Genomic DNA, 21,149 nt, shown 5'->3' on the forward strand with positions numbered 1-21,149 from the left:
GTCTCCTTTTCTTTCCTGAATATAAAAAGTTGACCTTTACTTTCTAAACTAATTATTACTAATGTTTTACTAATGGTTTACCAGTGTTTTTATCTTGTGGATTGCCTTAGGTACCCTTTTTGGAAGAAAGGCGGCGAAGAAATGGAATAAATAAATACACAAATAAATAATAAACATTGAATCCCGTAATTACATTATTTCCCCCTTTAATTTCTTCAGAGCTTTAGAGTTATTTTAATGATGCATTGTTAATTTTATAATTTCTTCCCTTTCTGTTTTTAGACTGTACGCCGTAGGCAGGCTTTTATCTGTATTTTGACTATTTACTTTGTAAAGTGCTGTGTAAACCTACAGTGCTTTATAATTAATAATAATAATAATAATAATAATAATAATAATAATAATAATAATAATAATAATAATAATAGTATTTTGCTATATGGCCAATGTGGCTACTCTTGGATAGAACGACTGTGGTAGTAAAAATAGCCAGTAGGTGGCACTGCAGCACAACTCTATCTCATGCGCTCATTAGAGGTCAAAAGATGGAGCAGAGTACCAAGGGTTCTGTTGGGATTTCATGGCTGAGCAGGGATTCGAACCCTGGTTTCTAGGGATCCTAGGCCAATATTTAAACCACTACACCACACTGGCTTTTTCATCCTTTCCCACTGTGTACCTATTAACAGAAAGGAAAGCAGAGAGGTCCCACAAAGGAGGGAAGCTGCTTTATTGTGTATGGCTTATAACATGCAACATGTTACAGACACACATGACAGGTAGGAGAGGAGAATGGACATGGGGCAGAGTAGTCATATTTCAGCACAAAACTATACAAAGGCAAACAATGGGATGGAGTCAATATTCACTTGTATAGCCAACAAGGCCCAGGTGTACATATGGGCTTCTTTTGTTTTACTTCCAGCGGCCCCCAAGTCTGGCTTTGCCGGCACCTTTTTTGCTGCAAGGAAAAGATGCACACATTATATCTAGGTGGAATACTTCGCATTTCTGTCAGTAGTAACCGATGAAGACAAAACACAGATAAACAGAAAACGCATGTATTTATCTCTATATCCTATCTATTTGGTTTGCACTATTTGAAATTTAATTTGGGTGAGTCATAGTCATCCCAAATCCCTGAATGCAGAAGACGGACATTGGGAAATTCAGTGTTCTCAAATATTAAATTTTGAATTTGGAGTGAAGGTTCGTTCGGTCCAACAGATGCATTTCTGCTTCTGATGGGCTCCAACTCAACAAATTAACAAAAGCTCACAGTTAACGGTTGTCACACTGCTAAGATATGGGCGGATTTCTCACAACATGAGCTTTGATGGTTACAATCCACTTCCTCAGATTCACCTCAGGAACTGGAGTGCCTCCACGAAACCTCATCCTATCAGAAGATCTTCAGTCTTAAAAGTGTCACAGAGTTGTTTTTGTTATTTCCCTGCAACAGGCTAGCCTGGCTTCCCTGACAAGAGCTGGATTTGAGCTCCCCCAAGACATGAAACACTGAGATGCATTTTCCAAGACCTGAAATTCTGGGTTGGGAAGAATCCCCTTGTGCAACGTTGTGCATCTGGCTCTCACACCTGCTCTCAGGTGAATGCCACTCTTTACTGTAGAAAAAGCTGCACTTCACAAACTACTCACAATTTCTGGGCGTGGCTGATACGGTTGTAAAGGACATTGATCTGCAGAGAGAAAGAGAAAGACAACATGGAGAAGAAATCAATGAAGGTGATCCTTTTGGCTTGAGGTAAAGTCCCATATCCGAGGATATCCTTGTGCTGTATCGTCTTCTTTTTAAAGCAGCAGTGAATAATTTAGGATGCTGCTTGGTGCTCGTGTGCCTAGCTAGTTTGGTTTTCTCACAACCTATGCCAAATTTAATGGTATTGATTAGGGAGACTTTGTATTTCTTGGGGCTAATGTGTACAAGCTGGAGGTGGATGGTTGGCCGTCGGAGAAGGAGGGAGACACAGTCCCACTATCTCTCATCCCACAGCATTCCTTTCTTGTATTTTCTGGTTTGTAGTCTGACAGTCACTGGCTTCCTCACTTGCACTGAGTAGTGCTTCTTGAGAGACAGGAAGGGAACATTTTGAGCATGTGTGGTGTCCTGGGCATCCATCCTCAAAGTGTTCCTGTGGGGTTATTACGACACTGTTGTTGGTTTTTTAGCACGACTATCCAAATAATCTCAGGGGTTTTTCAGACAGTGAAAATAATCCAAGTAGAATCTGGGTTAAATCTTTGTTGTTCACGTACATTTTGAATGCATTCAATTAAGTTTTTTGGGGGTGGGGAAAGCTGCCAAAAACCTCACTTAACCCAGAATAATCGATCTTGGGGGTTTTTCCCCCTGAGTTTTTCTATAAAACATTTGCATTCTTGGCTGAGTGAATAACTAATGTGAATAGACCCAGGATAAACTGAGATAAAGCGCTGCATGCCTTGAATTATTTCATCTCTAAGATCACCACTATTCGCTCTGAGATAGTCTCCCCGATTCTTCTTCTGCTCATAATCTTCTATCGCCCTCCCCTAAAAAATTTTCTGTGTTTCCTCCTGCCTCTTTGGACGAACTCTCTACACTTCTGAACTCTTGCAAACCTGCAACTTGTTCTCTTGATCCAATTCCTACTCGTCTTCTAATCTCTATAGCTCCCTCCTATCTGCCCTCGTTTCTCCATATCTTCAATCTCTCTCTCTCTACAGGCTCCTTCCTGTCGGACTTCAAACATGCTCTCATTTCCCCTATTCTGAAAAAACCTTCTCTTGACCCCTCTTCTTTGTCTAGCTATCGTCACATTTCTCTTCTTCCCTTTCTTTCTAAGGTTTTGGAACGGGTTGTTTATTCTCGCTGTTTTGAGTTTCTTGAAGCCAACTCCATTCTTGATCCCTTTCAGTCTGGCTTCCGCCCACAGCATTCTACAGGGACAGCCCTCACCAAGATCTCAAACGATCTTTTACTGGCCAAGGCAAATGGCCTTTACTCTGTTCTCATCCTTCTTGATCTGTCTGTAGCCTTTGACACTGTTGATCACTCTCTTCTAGTTGATATACTTTCTGACCTTGGGTTCTCAAACTCTGTTCTCGACTGGTTTCGATCTTATTTGTCTGGCAGATCTTTTGCAGTGGTCACAGGTGGTCAGACTTCTTCTTCTGCTCCCTTATCTGTTGGAGTTCCCCAGGACTCTGTTCTGGGTCTCCTTTTGTTTTCTCTCTACACACTGTCCTTAGGTAAACTCATTAGCTCTTTTGGTTTTTCCTACCATCGGTATGCTGATGACACCCAGCTGTATCTTTCCACCCCCGACCTTTCTCCAAGGCGTAAACAGCAAATTTCATGATGTCTCACAGCTGTCTCGCAATGGATGTGCCATCGGCGTTTGAAGCTCAACATGTCCAAGACGGAGCTTCTTGTCTTTCCTCCTAAGCCCACCCTTCAACACTCTTTTTCTGTCTTTGTGGACAACATTTCTATTCAACCAGTCCAGCAAGCCCGCAGTCTTGGTTTTACCTTTGATTCTTCTCTGTCGTGTATCCCTCAGATCCAGACCACAGCCAAGGCTTGTAGATTCTTTTTGTACAATACTGCTAAAATCCGACCTTATCTCTCCGCCTCTACTGCCAAGATCCTGGTCCATGCCCTAGTGATCTCACGACTGGATTACTGTAACGTCCTCCTGGCTGGGCTTCCTCTTTCTCACCTCCGTCCTTTAATCTCTGTCCAGCATTCAGCTGCACGCATTATCACATCCGCCAACTGCTCTGACCACATCTCTTCTGTGGTGGCATCCCTTCACTGTCTCCCCCTCCCTTTCCACATTCAGTACAAGCTCCTGCTGTCCATGTTTAAAGCCCTCCATGGGCTGGCCCCTCCTTACTTATCAGACCTTCTTTCTCCTCACTTTCCCACCAGGACCCTCTGTTCTGGTAGTCAAGATCTGCTGTCCCAGCCCAGGATTTCCTCTGCCCCATCCCGGATTCGCCCCTTTTCACTCGCTGCCCCTCACTCCTGGAACCTTCTTCCCCCGCGAGCAAGGGCCATCACTTCTTTAACCAGCTTCAAAACAGAGTTGAAGACCATCCTGTTCAGAGAAGCCTTCCCAGGCATTGCATAATTGTCGCTTGCTATTTGATGTTCTTTTGATGCCTGTTTTATCAAACCATTACCTGTATTGCTATGTACTTTATATGTATTAGCCTACTAGCCCTACCACCTTTCCCTTCTCCTTTTATGTCATGTCTTTTTAGATTGTAAGCCTGAGGGCAGAGAACTGTCTAATTAAAAAGATTGTATGTACAGCGCTGTGTAAATTTACAATGCTTTATAAATAAAGGTTAATAATAATAATAATAATAATGAATGTGTTTCGAATACATCTGCATCATCAACTACATCTTTATTCCAGTGCTGGCATGTGCGAGCAACTGCACTCACAGAGATTCAGTTCTGTAGTGTGATTCTGTAGTGTGAACACAAACTTGGAATGCGCGAGTGAGATTATTCACACGATTGTGCTAAAAAAAGTCTGAATGACCCCTCACTCGTGCATTACAGTTTTGTTGTTCACACTATTTATTGGAACAGCATCTCCATACATCCCTGCAAGTTCTGTGGCTCGCACATGTCAGCACTCGAATGAAGATGGAGTCGACAACGCAGATGTATTTGAAACACCTTCAAGGCATGCAGAGTTTAACCCTGGTTTATCCCAGGTCTATTCACACTGATGATTCACACATCCAACAATGCAAATCTTTTAGGAAACCTTTCACAAAAATCTGATATCAATTCCCCCAGGTTAAGTGGGTTTTTTGGCACCCCCCCCCAAAAAAAAACCCCTCACTCAATTGCATTTGAAAGACATGTGAACAACCAAGATTCAACCTACATTCAACAGGGATTATTTTCACCATCTGAATAACCCCTTAAACTCCTTTGTCACTTTGAGGGGGAATGAGTGAGAGGATGAAAACAATAATCTTTTCTATCATATCTATGAACCTAATCCAGCTTCACCAAGTCAATCACAGCTCTGACCTGGAGCTGTGATGATAGGCATCCCTTAAACTGGTCATTCTTCCCCCCCCCCCCCGCCTTCTGCCACATCCCCATAGATGAGTGCCAGCAGAAGAGAGCTGGTTTCCTTTTTCTGGTTGCTGCCAGAGAGAAAATAAAAGGGATGATGCCTTGCAAGCAGCACAAGGAGGGTACAGATATTCCTCAGACCTTTTGTGGGACCAAACTGCTAATGTGGGATCAAACTGCTATAGCCTGTATGTGACAGTATAACTGCCTCCTTGCTTTTGCGTGTGTGTGTGTGTGTGTGTGTGTGAGAGAGAGAGAGAGAGAGAGAATGAATTAATGAATTAATGAATGCCTCCAATTAAATATGGAACGGGGTGAATCTGCTGCAGATGTTTCTCCACTATAGGCATCCCCCGCTTTTCGACGGATTGCTTTTCAACAACTTATTCTTTCAATGCTATTAAATTATTGCCAGAACCCATTTATCTGACGTGTGGCCTGCTCTTTCAACAAATATAAGCACAAATATAAGTATGAATACATGCACAGTGCTGTATTCTAAGCACATGACAACACCACGAATGACTCCTACAGAATACAGTACCCGGGATTTTATCACACGGGGGAAAAGATGGAATTAAAAAGGCATTTTCCAAACAAAGCCCCGAGATCGTGGCAAGACACATAGCGATTAGAGAGGATTTATCCTGGGAATAACCAGCAACAAATCATTAATGGGATTTCCCATGAATGATTTGTTGCTGGTTATTCCCGGGATAAATCCTCTCTAATTGCGCCGTCATCTGAAAATCATCATGATCTCTGGATTTTGCCAGGAAAATACCTTTTCAATCCTAGCTTGTCCCCATTTCCCCCTCATGTGTTAAAGTCTGTAGAGAAAATGATGACACTTTTGCAACCATGTGCTATTTTCCCCCTGACTGGATGCCATCTTTTTGTTGAAGAAGAAGAGCCCTCCCTCCGGTCCATCTGCCTTGGTCCAGGCCTCAGAGGGAGAGAAGAATGCTGGACCTGATCCTCTCCTCCCCCCACCATTCCCTTCTCCTTTTGTGTCATGTCTTTTTAGATTGTAAGCCTGAAGGCAGGGAACCATCTATTATCCCCTCTGTTGTAAGCCGCCCGGATTCCCAGTGATTGGGCGGCATATAAATAAATAAATAAATAAATAAATAAATAAATAAATAAATCCTATTCGTTCCGTTGGTGTAGAGGGCCTTCGTGGTGTCAGCATGTGATTATAATACAGCACTGTACAGGTATTTATACTTATATTTTTGCTTATATAGTAATGCAATATAATATACAGCAATGTGGGTTCCGCATTTCAATGATTTCTGCTTTTTGTCAGTTTTCTGGCCCATAACTTATTGAATAAGCCGGGGACTACTGTATATATTTAATCAGAAGCACACATACATGCATGCATATGTTCATGTATATTTTCTCTACACACTTGGACAATGACAGTGAATGTGCCTGACTTTGCCCCTTGTTGTGTTGATTGTTCCTTCCCTTTTTTGGTGCGACTATCACTGTGGTTAAACATGTGAGGCTAGAAAGGAGAATTATCCTCATGTATGAAACATGTGTAGCTAGAAAGGAGAACTTTCCTGATGTGTCCTGACCAAACTTCAAATTCTTTCTCATGGCCATTATAATCTCTGAATAATAAAAATAATAAAACAGATTAAAACGACTGTTTCTCTTCCTTCACCCAATTCAGTTCACCCTTTCTGTGGTGTTACTTTCTTGTGTATCCAAAAAAGGTCATAGGAATGCTTACTTGCCTGTGAGTATTGAATATCTATCTTTGAATTGATATAGAAGAAGGTAGTTGTGATGGAAACAGCCAGTTGTTTCTCTGAGTTTGTGTGTCCTATATTTTGTAGTCTGCAGATCTCTCTTTTTCTCTCTTCATTTGAAGAACACATTATAGAATCTCTCACGATGAGGTTTTATTATATCTTTATGGTAGTTTTCAAAGAAGTATCTCTGTTAATAATTTCTTGCAGCATAAAAAGGAGGAAGGAGGAAGAAACAGAGGAATGTGGCAATGTCTTTAAGACTAACTTTTAAATAAATAGTATGAGTTTAGTGGCTATAAAATCATTTTTTTCAGATGCATGTCACTTTGTACTACATCTGAAGAAAGTAGGTTTATATCCATGAAAGCTCATGCTAAATTAAAAACCATTTTTAGTTTTAAATGTGTTGCCACTTCCTGCAGAAAGTTGCTCCTTTTTGCACCAAGAAAAAGGTGCCTTTCCTGTCATGGCAGTGTTTTTTGTGGTTTTCTGCAGTGCGGCATATGTAAATGCCGCTGCATGTGTGGTCAGCCGTGTGGCTTCTCAGCAGCATGGGGGTGTGCTGCATTTGAACATCATGCCCCCCATTGCCAGGAAGCTGGCTCTATTTGCCAGTCTGTACCGCCCCTATGTCTACTTTATTTCTCTCTGTGTTGTGATTATAGTGGTTTGGAATCAATTGTTATTCTCTTTCTGATTGTAAATATTAATTACTCAGTTTGTGAGATAAACTACAGTAGACCCTTGGTATCCACTGGGGTTTGGTTCCAGGACCCCCGTCCCCTCCCTCCCCATGGATGTCAAAATCTATGGATATTCAAGTCCCATTAAATACAATGGATAGTAAAATGGTGTCCCTTATATAAAATGGCAAAATCAAGGTTACAAGTCATGGATGCTTGAATACATGGATAAAGTACCTGTGGATATGGAGGGCTGACTGTAGTGTCTGTTACATTTCCCCAACAACACTCATGTGAATGTCCTAATCCCCCCCCCCAATAAGTACTGCTTCACAGTTGCACTATAGCACTACAACTCTTTAAAAAAATTAAAAGGAAACAAAGAGCATGTCTCGTAATTAAAAAGGTAATTCAAGGTTGGAAATAAAAAGTTGCACGTGGTTCTCTGAACTGCCAGAAAATACAAATTGGATTTTAAAAAAAAACACAACTACAAACAGCAACAGCATCAACAACAACAGAGAACAACAGCACGAAATACTGCATCTTCCCAACACATTTGTCCTGTCTGGAGGAGTTCATAGATCATTTCTCAAGGGTAGTTCATTTAACTATAGAGGAATTAGAGGAAACAGACATTAAGGACAGAGTGTTTCTTGTTGCCTGCATTAGCACAATCTTTTAACACCAAACAAGACAGGGGATTTTCAACTTTTTGTCCCTTTCTGCACCTGCCTCATTTTAGATCTGACAGACCTCCTTAAAATGGGAACTAAAAGCCAAGGATTTCTCTTCTTCCTACCTCATACTTCTGGCATTTGAGTTTCTCCATCAAGTCAAACTTCTCAGACTCAAGCTGTTCGATCCAGTCGTGCAGTTCTTTGGCTTTGTCCCTGAACAGAGGGAGGTAAACAGTGTCAGGGGCTTCTCTGATAACCCCCCCCCTGCAAACCTTGTTTTGGGGCAAAAACAAACACCCTTTGCACTACATTCAAATATAGTTCTGCTCCATTACCTACCTCAACTGTTGCTCGTTCATGTTCTCTATATTCAGAGGCTTCCTTCGCTCTGTTAAGATCCGGATCTTCATTTCACGGCCCGTCTGCCTCTTGCCACGCTTTTGCTCAGCCTAATAGAAGAAAGTACAGTAAAAGAGAAAACAGATAGAACCAGGTATGATTGCTTTGATGCATGGGGAGAAGGTCTGCTAATGGAGAAAACTCCCGTATTACCCCAAAATAATTTCAGGACCCATGGTTGCTCAAGTCCATTAAATACAGTGGCATAGGGAAATGGTGTCCTTTATATAAAATGGCAAAATCAAGTTTTTTCTTTGGAGAGTTTATATATTTTTAAAATATATTTCAAGCCGTGGATGGTTGAATCAGTGGATAAAGAAACTGTGGATACAGAGAGCCAATTGTACTCCCTTACTATCTCCAAGCAGCTTACCTTTACCAGGTATCCACCAAAATGAGCACCCATGTTGGAGAGGACTTTCTTCTTCTTTGCATCATCTTCAGCTCTTTTCTTAGCTTCTTCCTCCTCCTTCCTCATCTTCTCTTCCTGTATAGGAAAACAGGGTTGAATCCATTATCCAGAATCAGGGGAGGGGGGGAATCCCTGAAGCCAATTGGGATTTTGGGAGTTCTGTGCTGGTCCCCCTGCCAACAAATAGTCAATTTCTACAGCTAATGCATACCTTAAGAATCTAATCTTTGGAAATCCCTAATCCACAAGGCTCAGGCTAACATGTAGAAGCAAGATATTTATCCAACAGATTTTGCACTTCTCTAAATGTTCCAATGCAATATTTGGTAGCTCAAAATAAGCAGGTTTTCGGAGAGAAAAACCAATGTCCAGATATTAATTTTTAGATAAACTGTGTACTTTTGTACTTAAATACAAATTTTGAGAGAAAATATGCATTTACATATGACTTTTGAGCATGAATATACATTTTGTGTGTATCCTTAAATAACACTGTTAGACAGCTAATTGTAAATTAATGTGGACATGTAACAAAACTATGGTTAAAAATGCAGCAACAGTGCCTGGAAATAAGTCAGTGGGGATATATATGAAACTGCTGGGAGAGGTTGTCAGGAGTTTTGGGCTTGGTGTCATCAATATGCAGATGACACTCAACTCTACTACTCCTTCCCACCTCAATCCAAGGAGATTGTTCTGGTCCTAAACCAGTGTCAGTCTTCAGTAATAGACTGGATGAGGACAAATAAGTTAAAACTTAATCCAGACAAGATAGAGGTGCTCCTGGTCAGTAAGAAGGCAGATCAAGAAATAGGGATCCAGCCTGTGTTAGATGGGGTCACACTCCCCCTGAAGACACAGGTTCACAGTTTGGGAGTCCTCTTGGGGGTTTATCACACAGGGCAAATGGAACAGTACAAAAGGGAATGGAACGAGTGAGGGAATGAATGGGAAACGAGTGAGGGACACATTTTACTGTACACAGGAATATCACTGCTGCTGCCGGAAGTCCCTGTTCCATTCCGTTCCCCATCCGTCCCAAAGGAGGAGATTTTTGTGGTTGCAAATTCAAGACCAGCAAAAGGGCTCAAGCTTGACTCAGACTTGCATCCTTCCGAGGAGGTTGCTAAAATGAGTACCCAGCTTGTTAGCTTACAGTTGTAAACTGCTTAGACACTGCTTAGGCAGTATGAAGTGGTATATAAATGAAGCTTGGGTTTTTTTTGTTTTTTTTTTGCTGCCAGGCTGTTAACGGGCAGATTACAGAGACCATACAATGCCCTTGTTGAAACAGCTTCATTGGGTGCCAGTTTGTTTCAGGGCACAATTCAAGGTGCTGGTCAGGTCCACACTATTTGGCAGACCGTTTCTCCTGGTATGAACTGGCCCAGACTCTGAAATCCTCTGGAGAGGCCCATCTCTCCGTCCCAACACCATCACAAACATGGTTCCTAGGGACGCGAAGGAGGGCCGTCTCAGTGGCTGCCCCTAGACTCTGGAACTCCCTGCCCAGGGAGATCAGAATGGCTCCCTCCTTGATGGCCTTTCGCCGGCAGGTAAAGACCTACCTTTTCACACAGACGTTTAAGGAATTCCTATAAGGACAGGCTGGGATCTTGGACCATTTAAAAAAAATTGATAGTTTTTTCTCTGTATAGAGTTTCATCGTTTTAAAATATGTTTTATTCTTTTAATAACTATCTGTTTTAATACCATGATAATTAATTCCTTTTTAATGTATTTTTAATGTTTTTAATTGTACTGTTTTTAATGCTGTGAACCCGCTTTGAGTCCCAGTCCTGGGGAAAGAGTGGGATAAAAATAAATATAATAAATAAATAATATATAATCATAGCTGTGTTTGACTACAGTATGCAAATGTACACAGTTTTCTTTTTCCTTTGCTTCTGCTACCTAATAGAGAGGCCAGGAGCTTTGTGGGACACTAGAGAGCCAGTGGAGCTTTCACCAAGTCATATCAGGTTTTTGTTCTTAGTCATATCTTCCAACCTCCAACCTGATGAACAAATGAAAATGAGGTCACATGACATCAGAGCATGATCAAAATAGCACAGTCGGGCAACCAGAGACTGAACATTATAATGGGGAAGAACACCCAATACTATGAAAAAAACCAGAACAACTCTAACATTTATGCACTGAATCTAGAAAGGAAAAGACTACACTTCTCCTCTCTGCTTCCTCCTGCTGAGCTAAATGAGTGCAAACTAGGCTGACCATATGTACTGTTCTAAATGAGACAGTACCATTTTTTCATCTTTTGAGGCCATCCTGTTATTTTAATATAAATGTCAATTTTGTCCGTTTTCAAGAAAAAGGTCTGGTCATGTTGCAAAAAATGATTTGACGGACCCCCTTTGAAACTGTGGTTATAAAACAAAGCAAAAAAAAACACACACACAATTGTGTTGTGAGTGCAAGAGGTTTTATGTTAAGGCGTTGAAAGATTGAAATTTGTTGCATAGGATAACTTCATCGGAGAAATATTCATGGTATGATCGTGGTGAAATACAGCCCCTCTCCACCATCTACCTAAATTTTTGCATGAGTTCTGTCACTGAAGAATGATTGCTAGCGCAATACAGTCATGTAATAAAACTTTTTGTTATCGTCTTACTTTTTCACAAATATGGAATATTACATAACTCCATCCCATTTTTGCCATCCTGCTGTCCCTTTTTTGTCTCAAGGAAATATGGTCAGCCTAATGCAAACTAAATCTGCACTTTGAACTCAGTTTCCAGCGAGTGAAGTTAGCTGAAAGTGGGAGAAGAAATGAGAAACTGGAACATTTTAAAAGCAGTTGAGAAAGAGGGAAAACAGATGATTAACTGGGGCTGTTCCTGCCAAGTCAAGACAGTTGACGGCTACATGCTACATGGAATACATGTCTTAGCTACATGCATTCCAGTTTTAGCCATAGAAGCTAAAGATTTGATACAACACAACCTACATAAAGAGTGGAGATCTTCAAAACTTGAACTCCATAAATTCCAAGATTGGTGATAGCATGAGAAGTATACACTTAAATATGTTTCCTAAACCAGTGAAGCATCTGCCAAATCTGATTCGACATTGCAAGAGTATTTGCACTGAGAAGGGGGTTGGAACAGATTACTTCTAAAGTAATAAGCGCTTGGAGATGTTATTTGATTGAACCACAACTTCCCAAATTTCCCCAAAGAGTGTACTTTGGTGTCAAACAGAATTGGAGGCTTTGGGGATTGGGATTCTTATTTAAAACAAGGCCTGCACAGAGATGACAAAGCTGGGTAGAACTTGAACCTATGAATTCAAATTACACAAAAAGTGATTTCCTGGTAAACATTAGGAAACACATCTTTACTGCAAACTTGTTGGACAATGGAATGGCATGTCTAAGAATTTGGTGGACTCTCCTTCTTTGGAGATCTTTAAATAGACGTTGGATCGTCATGTTTTAGTTTTTATACATGTAATAGTTATTTAGCAGAGACAGATACAACTCAGCATATAATAGGGACAAAGGCCACATTCATTCTGCTCACATTCCTTCTTCTATGTAAGGCCTGTCTTACTTTACAGAGGCAGGCCCTCTTTCTTTCTCATTCTCTGTGTAAAAAATTAACAGAGATATCTTCAAAGACCCAGCAATATAACTGGTGATAGCACTGGTCATACCCAGTACTATGACTCATACCAGCCTAGAGTATAATCCAGTCTCTCCCAACCTAATGCTTTTCTGCTAGGCTGAATCACACCTCCCAGACTCTCCCTAAGTGCAGTCGAAGACATTTTGCTACCTGAAATGAAGCATGGTGCCCTCTCCCATTACTACATACTTCTGCATCAGTGCTGGAAGATTATTTTTGCTATATCTGTAGACAGTAGAAATTCTCCAATAACATTGGTTGGAAGTGGTCACTTCACTTTACCCAACAATAGGACTGGCCCAGGAGTCCTGACCCAGCAATGAAAGATCAATTAATGTGCATAAGAGGTCCTTCTATGTATTTCTCCTTCTGTCTTTCTTAATAGTGAGTTAATTCTTTGCTAATTTCCCTCTTGTAGGGAGCAACAAGTAATTTGAGCAATTTTCTTCTCACTGCAAGAAAGTATTTGGGGAAAAAAAGTTTTCTGCGCAAAACAACCATGTGTGAATTTTGCACAGAATTTTGCTAGGGCATTTGCAGTGTATAAAACAGCATTTCCTGTGCAAAAAAAAAATTATTAGTATTTCTGTGCATAAATATCTTCTGTGCAAAACAACTGAGTGCAAATTTTGTGAAGAATCAATCCCAAATCTGAAGATTCTCCTTAGATTAAGATTCTTCTTGTCAGGGTTCCTCAACACTCAAGCAACACAGTTTCCTACCATTTAAAAAATATTCTTTCCATCCCTGCTCCTGCACTTCAGAAATAATCTGCACTGCAGAAATAATCCAGTTTGACACTAATTTAACGGCCATGGCTCAATGCTGTGGAATCCTGGGATTTGTAGTTTGTTGTGGCTCTAGAGTTCTGACAGAGAAGGCTAAATGTTTCACAAAACCACAAATCCCAGAATATCATAGTACTGAGCCATGGCAGTTAAAGTGGTGTCAAACTGGATTATTTCTGCAGTGCAGATATTGCTTTTACCAGAATGTAACCCTTACCCCCCTACATTCTAGAATATGACAATACTCACAGCAAGTCTGGCCTGTCGCTCCCGTTCTTTCTCAGTGCGGACACGTTGTTGTTCAGCCCGTTCTGCTCGTCGGTGTTCCTGTCAGGGGACACAAATGAAGGGGTGTCTCAGGTTTTCACAACACTTAGGGAGACTAACACAAAGCAGGTTGAAAACCAGGGGAAAAGAAATAGAAATTCCCTCTCTCCTCCACTGAATCTCTGGAACTCTTGTCACTTGGAATAGCAATAGCAATAGCAAGTACATTTCTATACCACTTATCAATGCAGTTAAGCACTCCCTACTCATTTTAGCGAACTCAGAAGGATGCAAGCCTGAGTCGAGCTTGAGCCCTGGCTAGTACTGAACTCGCAACCTTATGGTTTGTGAGTTAGTGGCTGCAGTAAAGGCATTTATCCACTGTGCCACCAGGGCTCTTATTAGCCAAGTGGCTGAAGATTTCTCCATTAGAAATCTCACAGTATGGAAAAGTTTCTCTACGACAAAGCTCACAGCAAGGAAAAGTTTCTTTTTTGGAACAAATTATGTATCTTAAAGTGGGAACTCTAAGAACTTAAAGTGTTGAACTGCTTTTCATTTTTGTGGAGTAGGAAACTGTCACTATTCTTTCCATGTTATTTCTGCCTCTGGCACCAAACGTTCTGTTAAAGAAATAATGCCTAGGCAAACATCTGCTTCATTAACTGAGATATAGTTATATCAGGGAGGCCACTGGACTGAAGCTGCAAGACCTAAGCAGAGCAGTGAAGGATAGGGGGGCTTGGAGATGTCTCATCCACAGGGCTGCCATCACTCCAGGTTGACTCCAGGGCAGCTAACCACAATATAATTTGTAAACCTGTACTGTTACAAGCTGCACGTAATCAAAACCAGAAGTGAAAGCTTCTGAAGTAATTCTCATAGCCAGTAGCAGAAGAATGAGGAACATATGGATAGATAAAGATCTTAGACTCATAGAATCATAGAGATGAAAGAGACCATAACCCCCTGCCATGCAGGAACATCACTGAGGCATCACTGAAGTGTGACCTCCCATCAGTAAAGCATTCCCATCAGCAAAGCATTCGTGGAGCAGCCATTTCTTCATAACAAAAGTTCCTGTTATTGAAGAAATGGCTGCTCTGCAAATGCTTTGATGACAGGAGAGGAGAGGGGACACTTCAGTATTGCTTCAGAAGCGAAACCGGCTATCACACCTTCGTGCTTCAGGAGCATTTTACCAGCGATATAAGCACAGTAAGCCTCAGGTGTGATACTTTCCTTGCAGTCTCTAAGTCCTCCAGCAGAACTCTATGGTCCAAATTCTATGGTCCACATTCAGCAGAGGCTGAACACAGAATTGTGCTGGAGGACCTACAAAACCCCAGAGAAGTGTTTTCTGTAGGAACCTATAGGTCCTCCAGCGTGACTTTAGGGTCAACATCCAGCAGAGTCACACTAGAGGATCTAAAGATTCCTAGAGAGAACATATTACTCCAATCTGTGAATAATCAAAGCCGCAAAAGCTGCAAATGTGGAGGGTTGACTGTAAATCAAAACATTCTGTCCTTTTCAACAAACACTGAATAATGACATTTTTTAAACCAGGGTGGGAAAAATGCAGCCTGCAATGCTGTTTTATGGGGACAGAGGCCACTGGGGTCAAAATGGCCTCCAAATACTCTCTTGGGCCTGGAAGACATTCTCTTAGCTTGTGTCTTCTTCCTCATTACTAACTTTTGTCATTTTGACCACACACCAATGTTGCCTGGCCACATGTGTGAAAAGTTGGAGGGTACGACCTACCAAATAACTGACAAACAGCGTTGTTGCAAAAACAGCCGAGGAGCTATTTTAAAACACTGCACAAAATAGCATGAGTTCGTGAGAGGGGCACCCAGCCTGTTTTTCAGGTTTACATAGAGGGGGTCTGCTTGGTTCAACCCTTTTTTGTTTTTACAAGTAACAAGTAACTTGATTGCAGACAGATGAGTCGTTTGGTTAAATGTGATGGGAAAAGAGAGCTACAGATAAAAATCTGAGAACAAAAGAAGAAGAATTTCAAAAGAAGGCCAAGAACATGTTAATCTAGTCCTAGGAATGTATGGGAAACATTGGCCTGTTACAGACAGGCCAAAATAAAGCTGCTTCGAGTCACTTTGGAGGTATGGTATTTCAATGATGCATGCGTCCTAAGAGTCCAAAGCCCACACCAAAGCCATGCTCCAGTCCTAAGGACTGGAGTGCAGCTTTGGTGTGGATTTTGGACTCTTAGGACTCATGCATCATTGAAATACCATACCTCCAAAGTGACTCGAAGCAGCTTTATTTTGGCCTGTCTGTAACAGGCCATTGTTTCAGAATACAGACATTCTTTTCTAGCTTTTTAAAATATAAAGGAAAAAAAGTCAGGGTAGGCTCAGAAAAGCAACATTGCTTGCCAAAAGCAGATGATAACTACATAGAAAAACGGAAGTGAATGAGACATAGCCTGAATTAAAATGTCATGCAAAACCATTATTGTGAGATGCTAGCCAGGAGGCATTGGACAGCCAAATACTTCCACTTTACATCAAAGAAATGTTTTATTTTATGTTGCGCCTCACACCCAATCGGGTGTGTGGGGAGGATTTCAGCTCCCTCTCAGTCATTTTATGCCTAGGAGAGGCCTTTATAACAACAGGATGGTCACTCTGTTCATGTCCATTGTTTAAAAAATGCCCTCCTTGTAAAGCTCTCCATGGAGAAAGTCTCCTCCAAGCCCTCTAGATGGCATTTGGGGGCAGTTTTGATCCCAGAGACCTCTGCCTCCCATCCAAAAAGCAACCATGGGGGCTGATGTAAAAAAATGTGAATGTCGTGAACTTCATTCAGAAGTGGACCACCCTGAGAAATAAATAGGGTCAGATCATGCAAAGGAGAACCTCTGTCACAATGGCCAAATAGCCAAAATTGACTCTGCTTCCACAATCCCTCACTGCCTGGAACTCACAATTCTTGACATGAGACCAACGAGTTCTTCCTCCTCCTTCTTCCTCTGCTCAAAGTGTACATCAATGAGGGTCTGCAACTCCAGGAGGTCCTTTTCCATACGCTTGCGGTGGATGTCCTGTCAGAGATATTAAAAACTGCATTACTTTACAGATCAGACTCAGCCACTGGTGTCATTATGGGGGCACAGTGTGTATGTGTGTGAAAGCTGCACCAAGTGACACTCTAAGCAGGGATGACATGACTGCTCCTCAAACATCCGTATTTTGGCAGAAACGGCCTATGGCATTCACCTGTCGCCCTTTAAAATGCAGCAAAGAATGGGGTGAACAGGGTGAGCCTCATTGGGAGGAGAAAGAAGAGGCCCGAGTTGTTGTTTTTTTTAAAAAAAAATTCACATTTCAAAATTTTAAAAATGAAAAAATTATTTTTAAAAACTTTCTTCAAAAACATCAGATTTTACCAAATTTTCACTTTAACCACACAAAACTATGTATATGTAAATACATTTAGGTTGAGCATATGATATTGTACAGTGGTACCCCGGGATACGAATGCGCCGGGTTACGAATTTTTCGGGATACGAAAAAATCCCATAGGGATTTATTGCTTCGGCTTACGAAGGTTTCTTCGGGTTACGAAAAAACCGCGGCGCTATTTTCCGCCACCGGAGGGCAGCAGAGAGCTATTTTTCCATTAGCGCCTATGGGAATTCGGCTTACGAAGGTATTTCGGGTTACGAAATTAACCGCGGAACGAATTAATTTCGTAACCCGGGGTACCACTGTAATTTAAAGGTATATTTTAATTTTGCCAGTTGTTTAAATCACAACCATTGCGATTACATTCATTGATATATGGGAATTACGATTTATGAGTAACATTAGTGCAAAAAAAATTACTAAGGATTCTGTATGGTGTGGTACGAAAGGATGTCAATAGGAAGGGTGACACCATGAATTACCACACCAGGGATACCACTGGTCTTAGGAAGGTCTTAGGGTAGGCCCTTAGTGGACTGGACTCCAGAAGAGGGTTTGATCCTAGGGTTGTCAAACAATGACTGTTCCAGGCCATGAGAATTCAGTGCCAAAGTCTGAGAAGTCCCTTGTGATATGCATATACTTTTCAAAGGACTGCTTTCACCCTGAGATTCTTTTTCCTTGTCTTGAGAAGTGAGCCCAGGTCCTTAGACTCAGAGCCAGGCCTGGAAATCTGGGAACCTTATTTGATCCCCATTCAATCATGGAAACCCACTACGTGATCTTGGACAAGTCACATTCTCTCAACCTCAGAGAAAGGCATGACAAATGTCTTGTGAATAAATCTTGCCAAGAAAAACCCTAGGATGAGGTCACCGTATGTCACAGTTTACTTGATGACACATAAAAACATCTAGTTACAGTGGGCCCTTCCCTTACACAGGGGATCCATTCCGGATCCCCCTCTCCCCGGCATAAGGGGAAAACTGTGTATACTCAAGCTCCATTAGAAGTAATGGGGCTTGTGCCTGCGGCTCAGCGCACACACCATGGGCATGCACCCCATTACTTATTCCAGGGCGTGCCAGGGTTTTTTCTGGCGTGGCTTCCAGTGTATGGTGGAAGCTACATAAGGCACACCCACATATGACATGGGCGCACTGTACTTTCAAAGTATGGGTTTATCCCAGATGTATCTTGAGAGTACATTATAGCACTGTCCAACAACTAGTTAAGAGTGCCAACTGCCCAGGTCCCCATATGGCCTCAATCAGAACTTCTGCCTTTAACAGTATTATATCATCTTAGATTATCTATTTATCTCATTTATATGCTGTCTTTCTTCCAGTGAGAAAACCCAGGTGGCTCACAAATAAAAACACTTTAAAAACGCATTATAATAAAAACAGTTAAAACATCAAATGAAAACAATATAAAATCACAGGAGCCCTAATGGCACAATGGTTAAATGCCAATACTGCAACCAGTATTGGAGCCACAAGGTTGTGAGTTCGATCCCAGGGCTCCAGGGTGACTCAGCCTTGCATCCTTCTGTAGGTTGCTAAAATGAGTACTCAACTTGTTCAGGGCAATTAGTTTACAAGTTGTAAACTGCTTAGAGACTACTGTATGAAGTGGTATAGAAATGTAAATGCTAAATGTTACTTCTACATACTTTAAAAACTACAGTACCCATCCCATATAACAAACACTCCATATAAAAGCCATCCTATGATTATATGTTAAAAGCTTGGCTGAATAAAACATTTTTGCTTATTTTATTTGTATTTGTTTAGAGCATTTATATGCTGCTCTTCAGCCACAAAGGTTCTCAGAAAGGGTTACAAATTCCTAACTTGACAATTCCCTGCCCTTATATAGGAGAGAGCAGGGAAAAACTCTTCTAGGATATGGCCACTTAGCCCGAAAAACCCACAAAAAACTATGGATGCTGGCCATGAAAGCCTTCGACTTCACAGCAGGGAAAATTACTGACCCTTTGGTGATCACTGTGATCACCAGTTAATATTTCACATGCTGAGTTCAGCTGAAGGCACAAGAATTGGGGCCAGTCAGAAATCTGTCAATTCCAGCCTTCAGGAAACATGCTGCCCAATTGTTCAGAGGCAGACTGATGATAGGTATCTTTCATTTGGCAAAGAATATGTGGTTAAGGTGGCAAAGAATATGTGGTCAACAAGCAAGTCAGTTTGATGTCACGTCTTTGTGGACAGATAGTACACATATGGGAGTGTCTTGAAAGGGGTATACACCCAAAAGGTTCAACAAGATGTAATACAGTACTCACATCGAAATCCACTCTCTCCCCTTCAGGAATTTTTGGAGGAGCCAACTGTGGAACCACCGGCCTTTGTGTGGGCAAGCACAGACAAAGGGAAAAGACAGAGTCAATGTTTGGAAAAGATGTTGGCAAAAAGGGAGTGGGAAGTACTACAAAATACTTTAATAGGCCACTTTTTTTCTCATCAATCCAGACCTGTCAAACAGTTAAGAGCTAGTTTAAATTGCCCAGAGTGTAGAGAGGGGGTAGATCAGTTCCTCAAAGTTTCTAAGGTTGCATGTCAACATTAAGATCTCCAAATGCAAGTTTTGAATTTTGTGTTTAGTTGCCACAGTTTCTTCCCCCATGACTTCTTTGCCTTTTAGAACTGGGTTCTAGATAGTTATTCCAGAGTTAATACATTCCTCTAACATAGAGGTAATTTTATGGTTGATGGGTGGGGAACTGATGAATTTTTCACCTGTTTGGGAAGTTCATAAAGAAACAGGAGCCCTGAAACAAAAATATATGGTGGCAACTCATATTCTGTGTAGCTGTTTCTCCCTCCCCACTGTGAGAACCTCACCATCCAGTGTCCTGGTGCTCACGAACATCCTCGAATAAAACTCCTTCTTTCACTTACCTTGGTTTGGGTCGTTCTTCCTCTGAGAAACAGAAGACAGAGAAAGGCTGTTAATACATGCAAAGGAGGATGGAAACTTTGGAAAATAGTTAATGAGCAATACTAAAGCAGCCAGATCCATATGCTTGGGAGAGAAAAAGATGCCACATATACATATATTGACCTATGGCAAATGCCAGTATGGGAGCATACTTTGTTAAGATGACTGAGATGCTATAAATGGAATGGAATTATCAGTGTCCAGAACAAGAGGGATCAAAATGTGAGAAGAGGGACAAATTAAGATATCAATAATGTTCTAAGAATTGGTTTGATAACACTTATCACAAAACTATGAACTCATTTGTTATTCATTTGAAACATTTGTATGGGGCCACTTTTAATCCTCTCTGGATTTTAGGGTTCTTTACAACCAGAAGTGTAAACTATCATACAAAATAACAATAGAGATAGTAAATAAAATCCCTAAAAGCAACCTCAAGTACAGTAAGCCCTTGGTAACTGCTGGGGTTTTGTTCACTACTTCCTACAGATACTGAAATCAGTGGATGCTCAAGCCCTGTTAAACACAATGGTGTAGTAAAATGGTGTCTCTTACATAAAATGGTACAATCAAGGTTTGCTTTTTGGAATGTATATATTTTAAAAATATTTTCAAGCCATGAATGGTTGAATCTTTGGATAAAGAATCTGTGGATATGGAGGGCGGACTGTGTAATTTCAGGCTTGGACTCATTAGGTTATGTGGGGATCATATTCTTTTTCTCCTGTTGCGTTTTATGCCAATGTGCTATTCCACAATTTTAAACATTTCATTGAGTCTCAATTGGCTGCCCATCTTTTCTACCTGAAAAGTTCATAGGATCTCCTTGTAGATTTCACTGAGATTATGCTGGTGTTCACTAGGGCTGGCCCTTCCATTAGCAAGGTGAGAGGAGCTCTCTCAGATAGAAGTTTCAGGGTGACACAAAATGGCACCAAATTTCTAATTATTTGTGGGGAAGGGTACATTTCTGCCCAGTCTGCCAAAATAATG

General features: G+C 41.2%; 2 protein-coding genes across 7 annotated transcripts in view; one reads left to right on the top strand and one right to left on the bottom strand.

Moving 5' to 3' along the window:
• Positions 1-711: 711 nt before the first annotated feature.
• The window catches only part of TNNT1 (troponin T1, slow skeletal type), a 38,512-nt gene continuing 18,074 nt past the window's right edge, over positions 712-21,149 (bottom strand). For all 5 annotated transcript variants that reach the window (XM_042474734.1, XM_042474733.1, XM_042474730.1 and 2 more), the window contains 9 exons: positions 20,114-20,135; positions 19,498-19,558; positions 16,709-16,825; positions 13,738-13,815; positions 9,009-9,122; positions 8,576-8,685; positions 8,359-8,449; positions 1,660-1,700; positions 712-961 (listed from right to left, as the gene is read on the bottom strand). In XM_042474734.1, the coding sequence (XP_042330668.1) occupies positions 916-961; positions 1,660-1,700; positions 8,359-8,449; positions 8,576-8,685; positions 9,009-9,122; positions 13,738-13,815; positions 16,709-16,825; positions 19,498-19,558; positions 20,114-20,135 (680 nt within the window). In that variant the 3' untranslated portion in view covers positions 712-915. The remainder of the gene's footprint in view (positions 962-1,659; positions 1,701-8,358; positions 8,450-8,575; positions 8,686-9,008; positions 9,123-13,737; positions 13,816-16,708; positions 16,826-19,497; positions 19,559-20,113; positions 20,136-21,149) is intronic.
• FUT2 (fucosyltransferase 2) overlaps positions 8,627-21,149 on the top strand; it is a 56,415-nt gene continuing 43,892 nt past the window's right edge. Inside the window, exon 1 of one of the 2 annotated variants that reach the window (XM_042474722.1) lies at positions 8,627-8,729. The gene's annotated coding sequence lies outside the window, so the exon portion shown is untranslated. The remainder of the gene's footprint in view (positions 8,730-21,149) is intronic. The other variant, XM_042474725.1, reaches the window with a different exon arrangement.

Source organism: Sceloporus undulatus, chromosome 6 (assembly GCF_019175285.1).
Source record: "Sceloporus undulatus isolate JIND9_A2432 ecotype Alabama chromosome 6, SceUnd_v1.1, whole genome shotgun sequence".
Classification (NCBI taxonomy): domain Eukaryota; kingdom Metazoa; phylum Chordata; class Lepidosauria; order Squamata; family Phrynosomatidae; genus Sceloporus; species Sceloporus undulatus.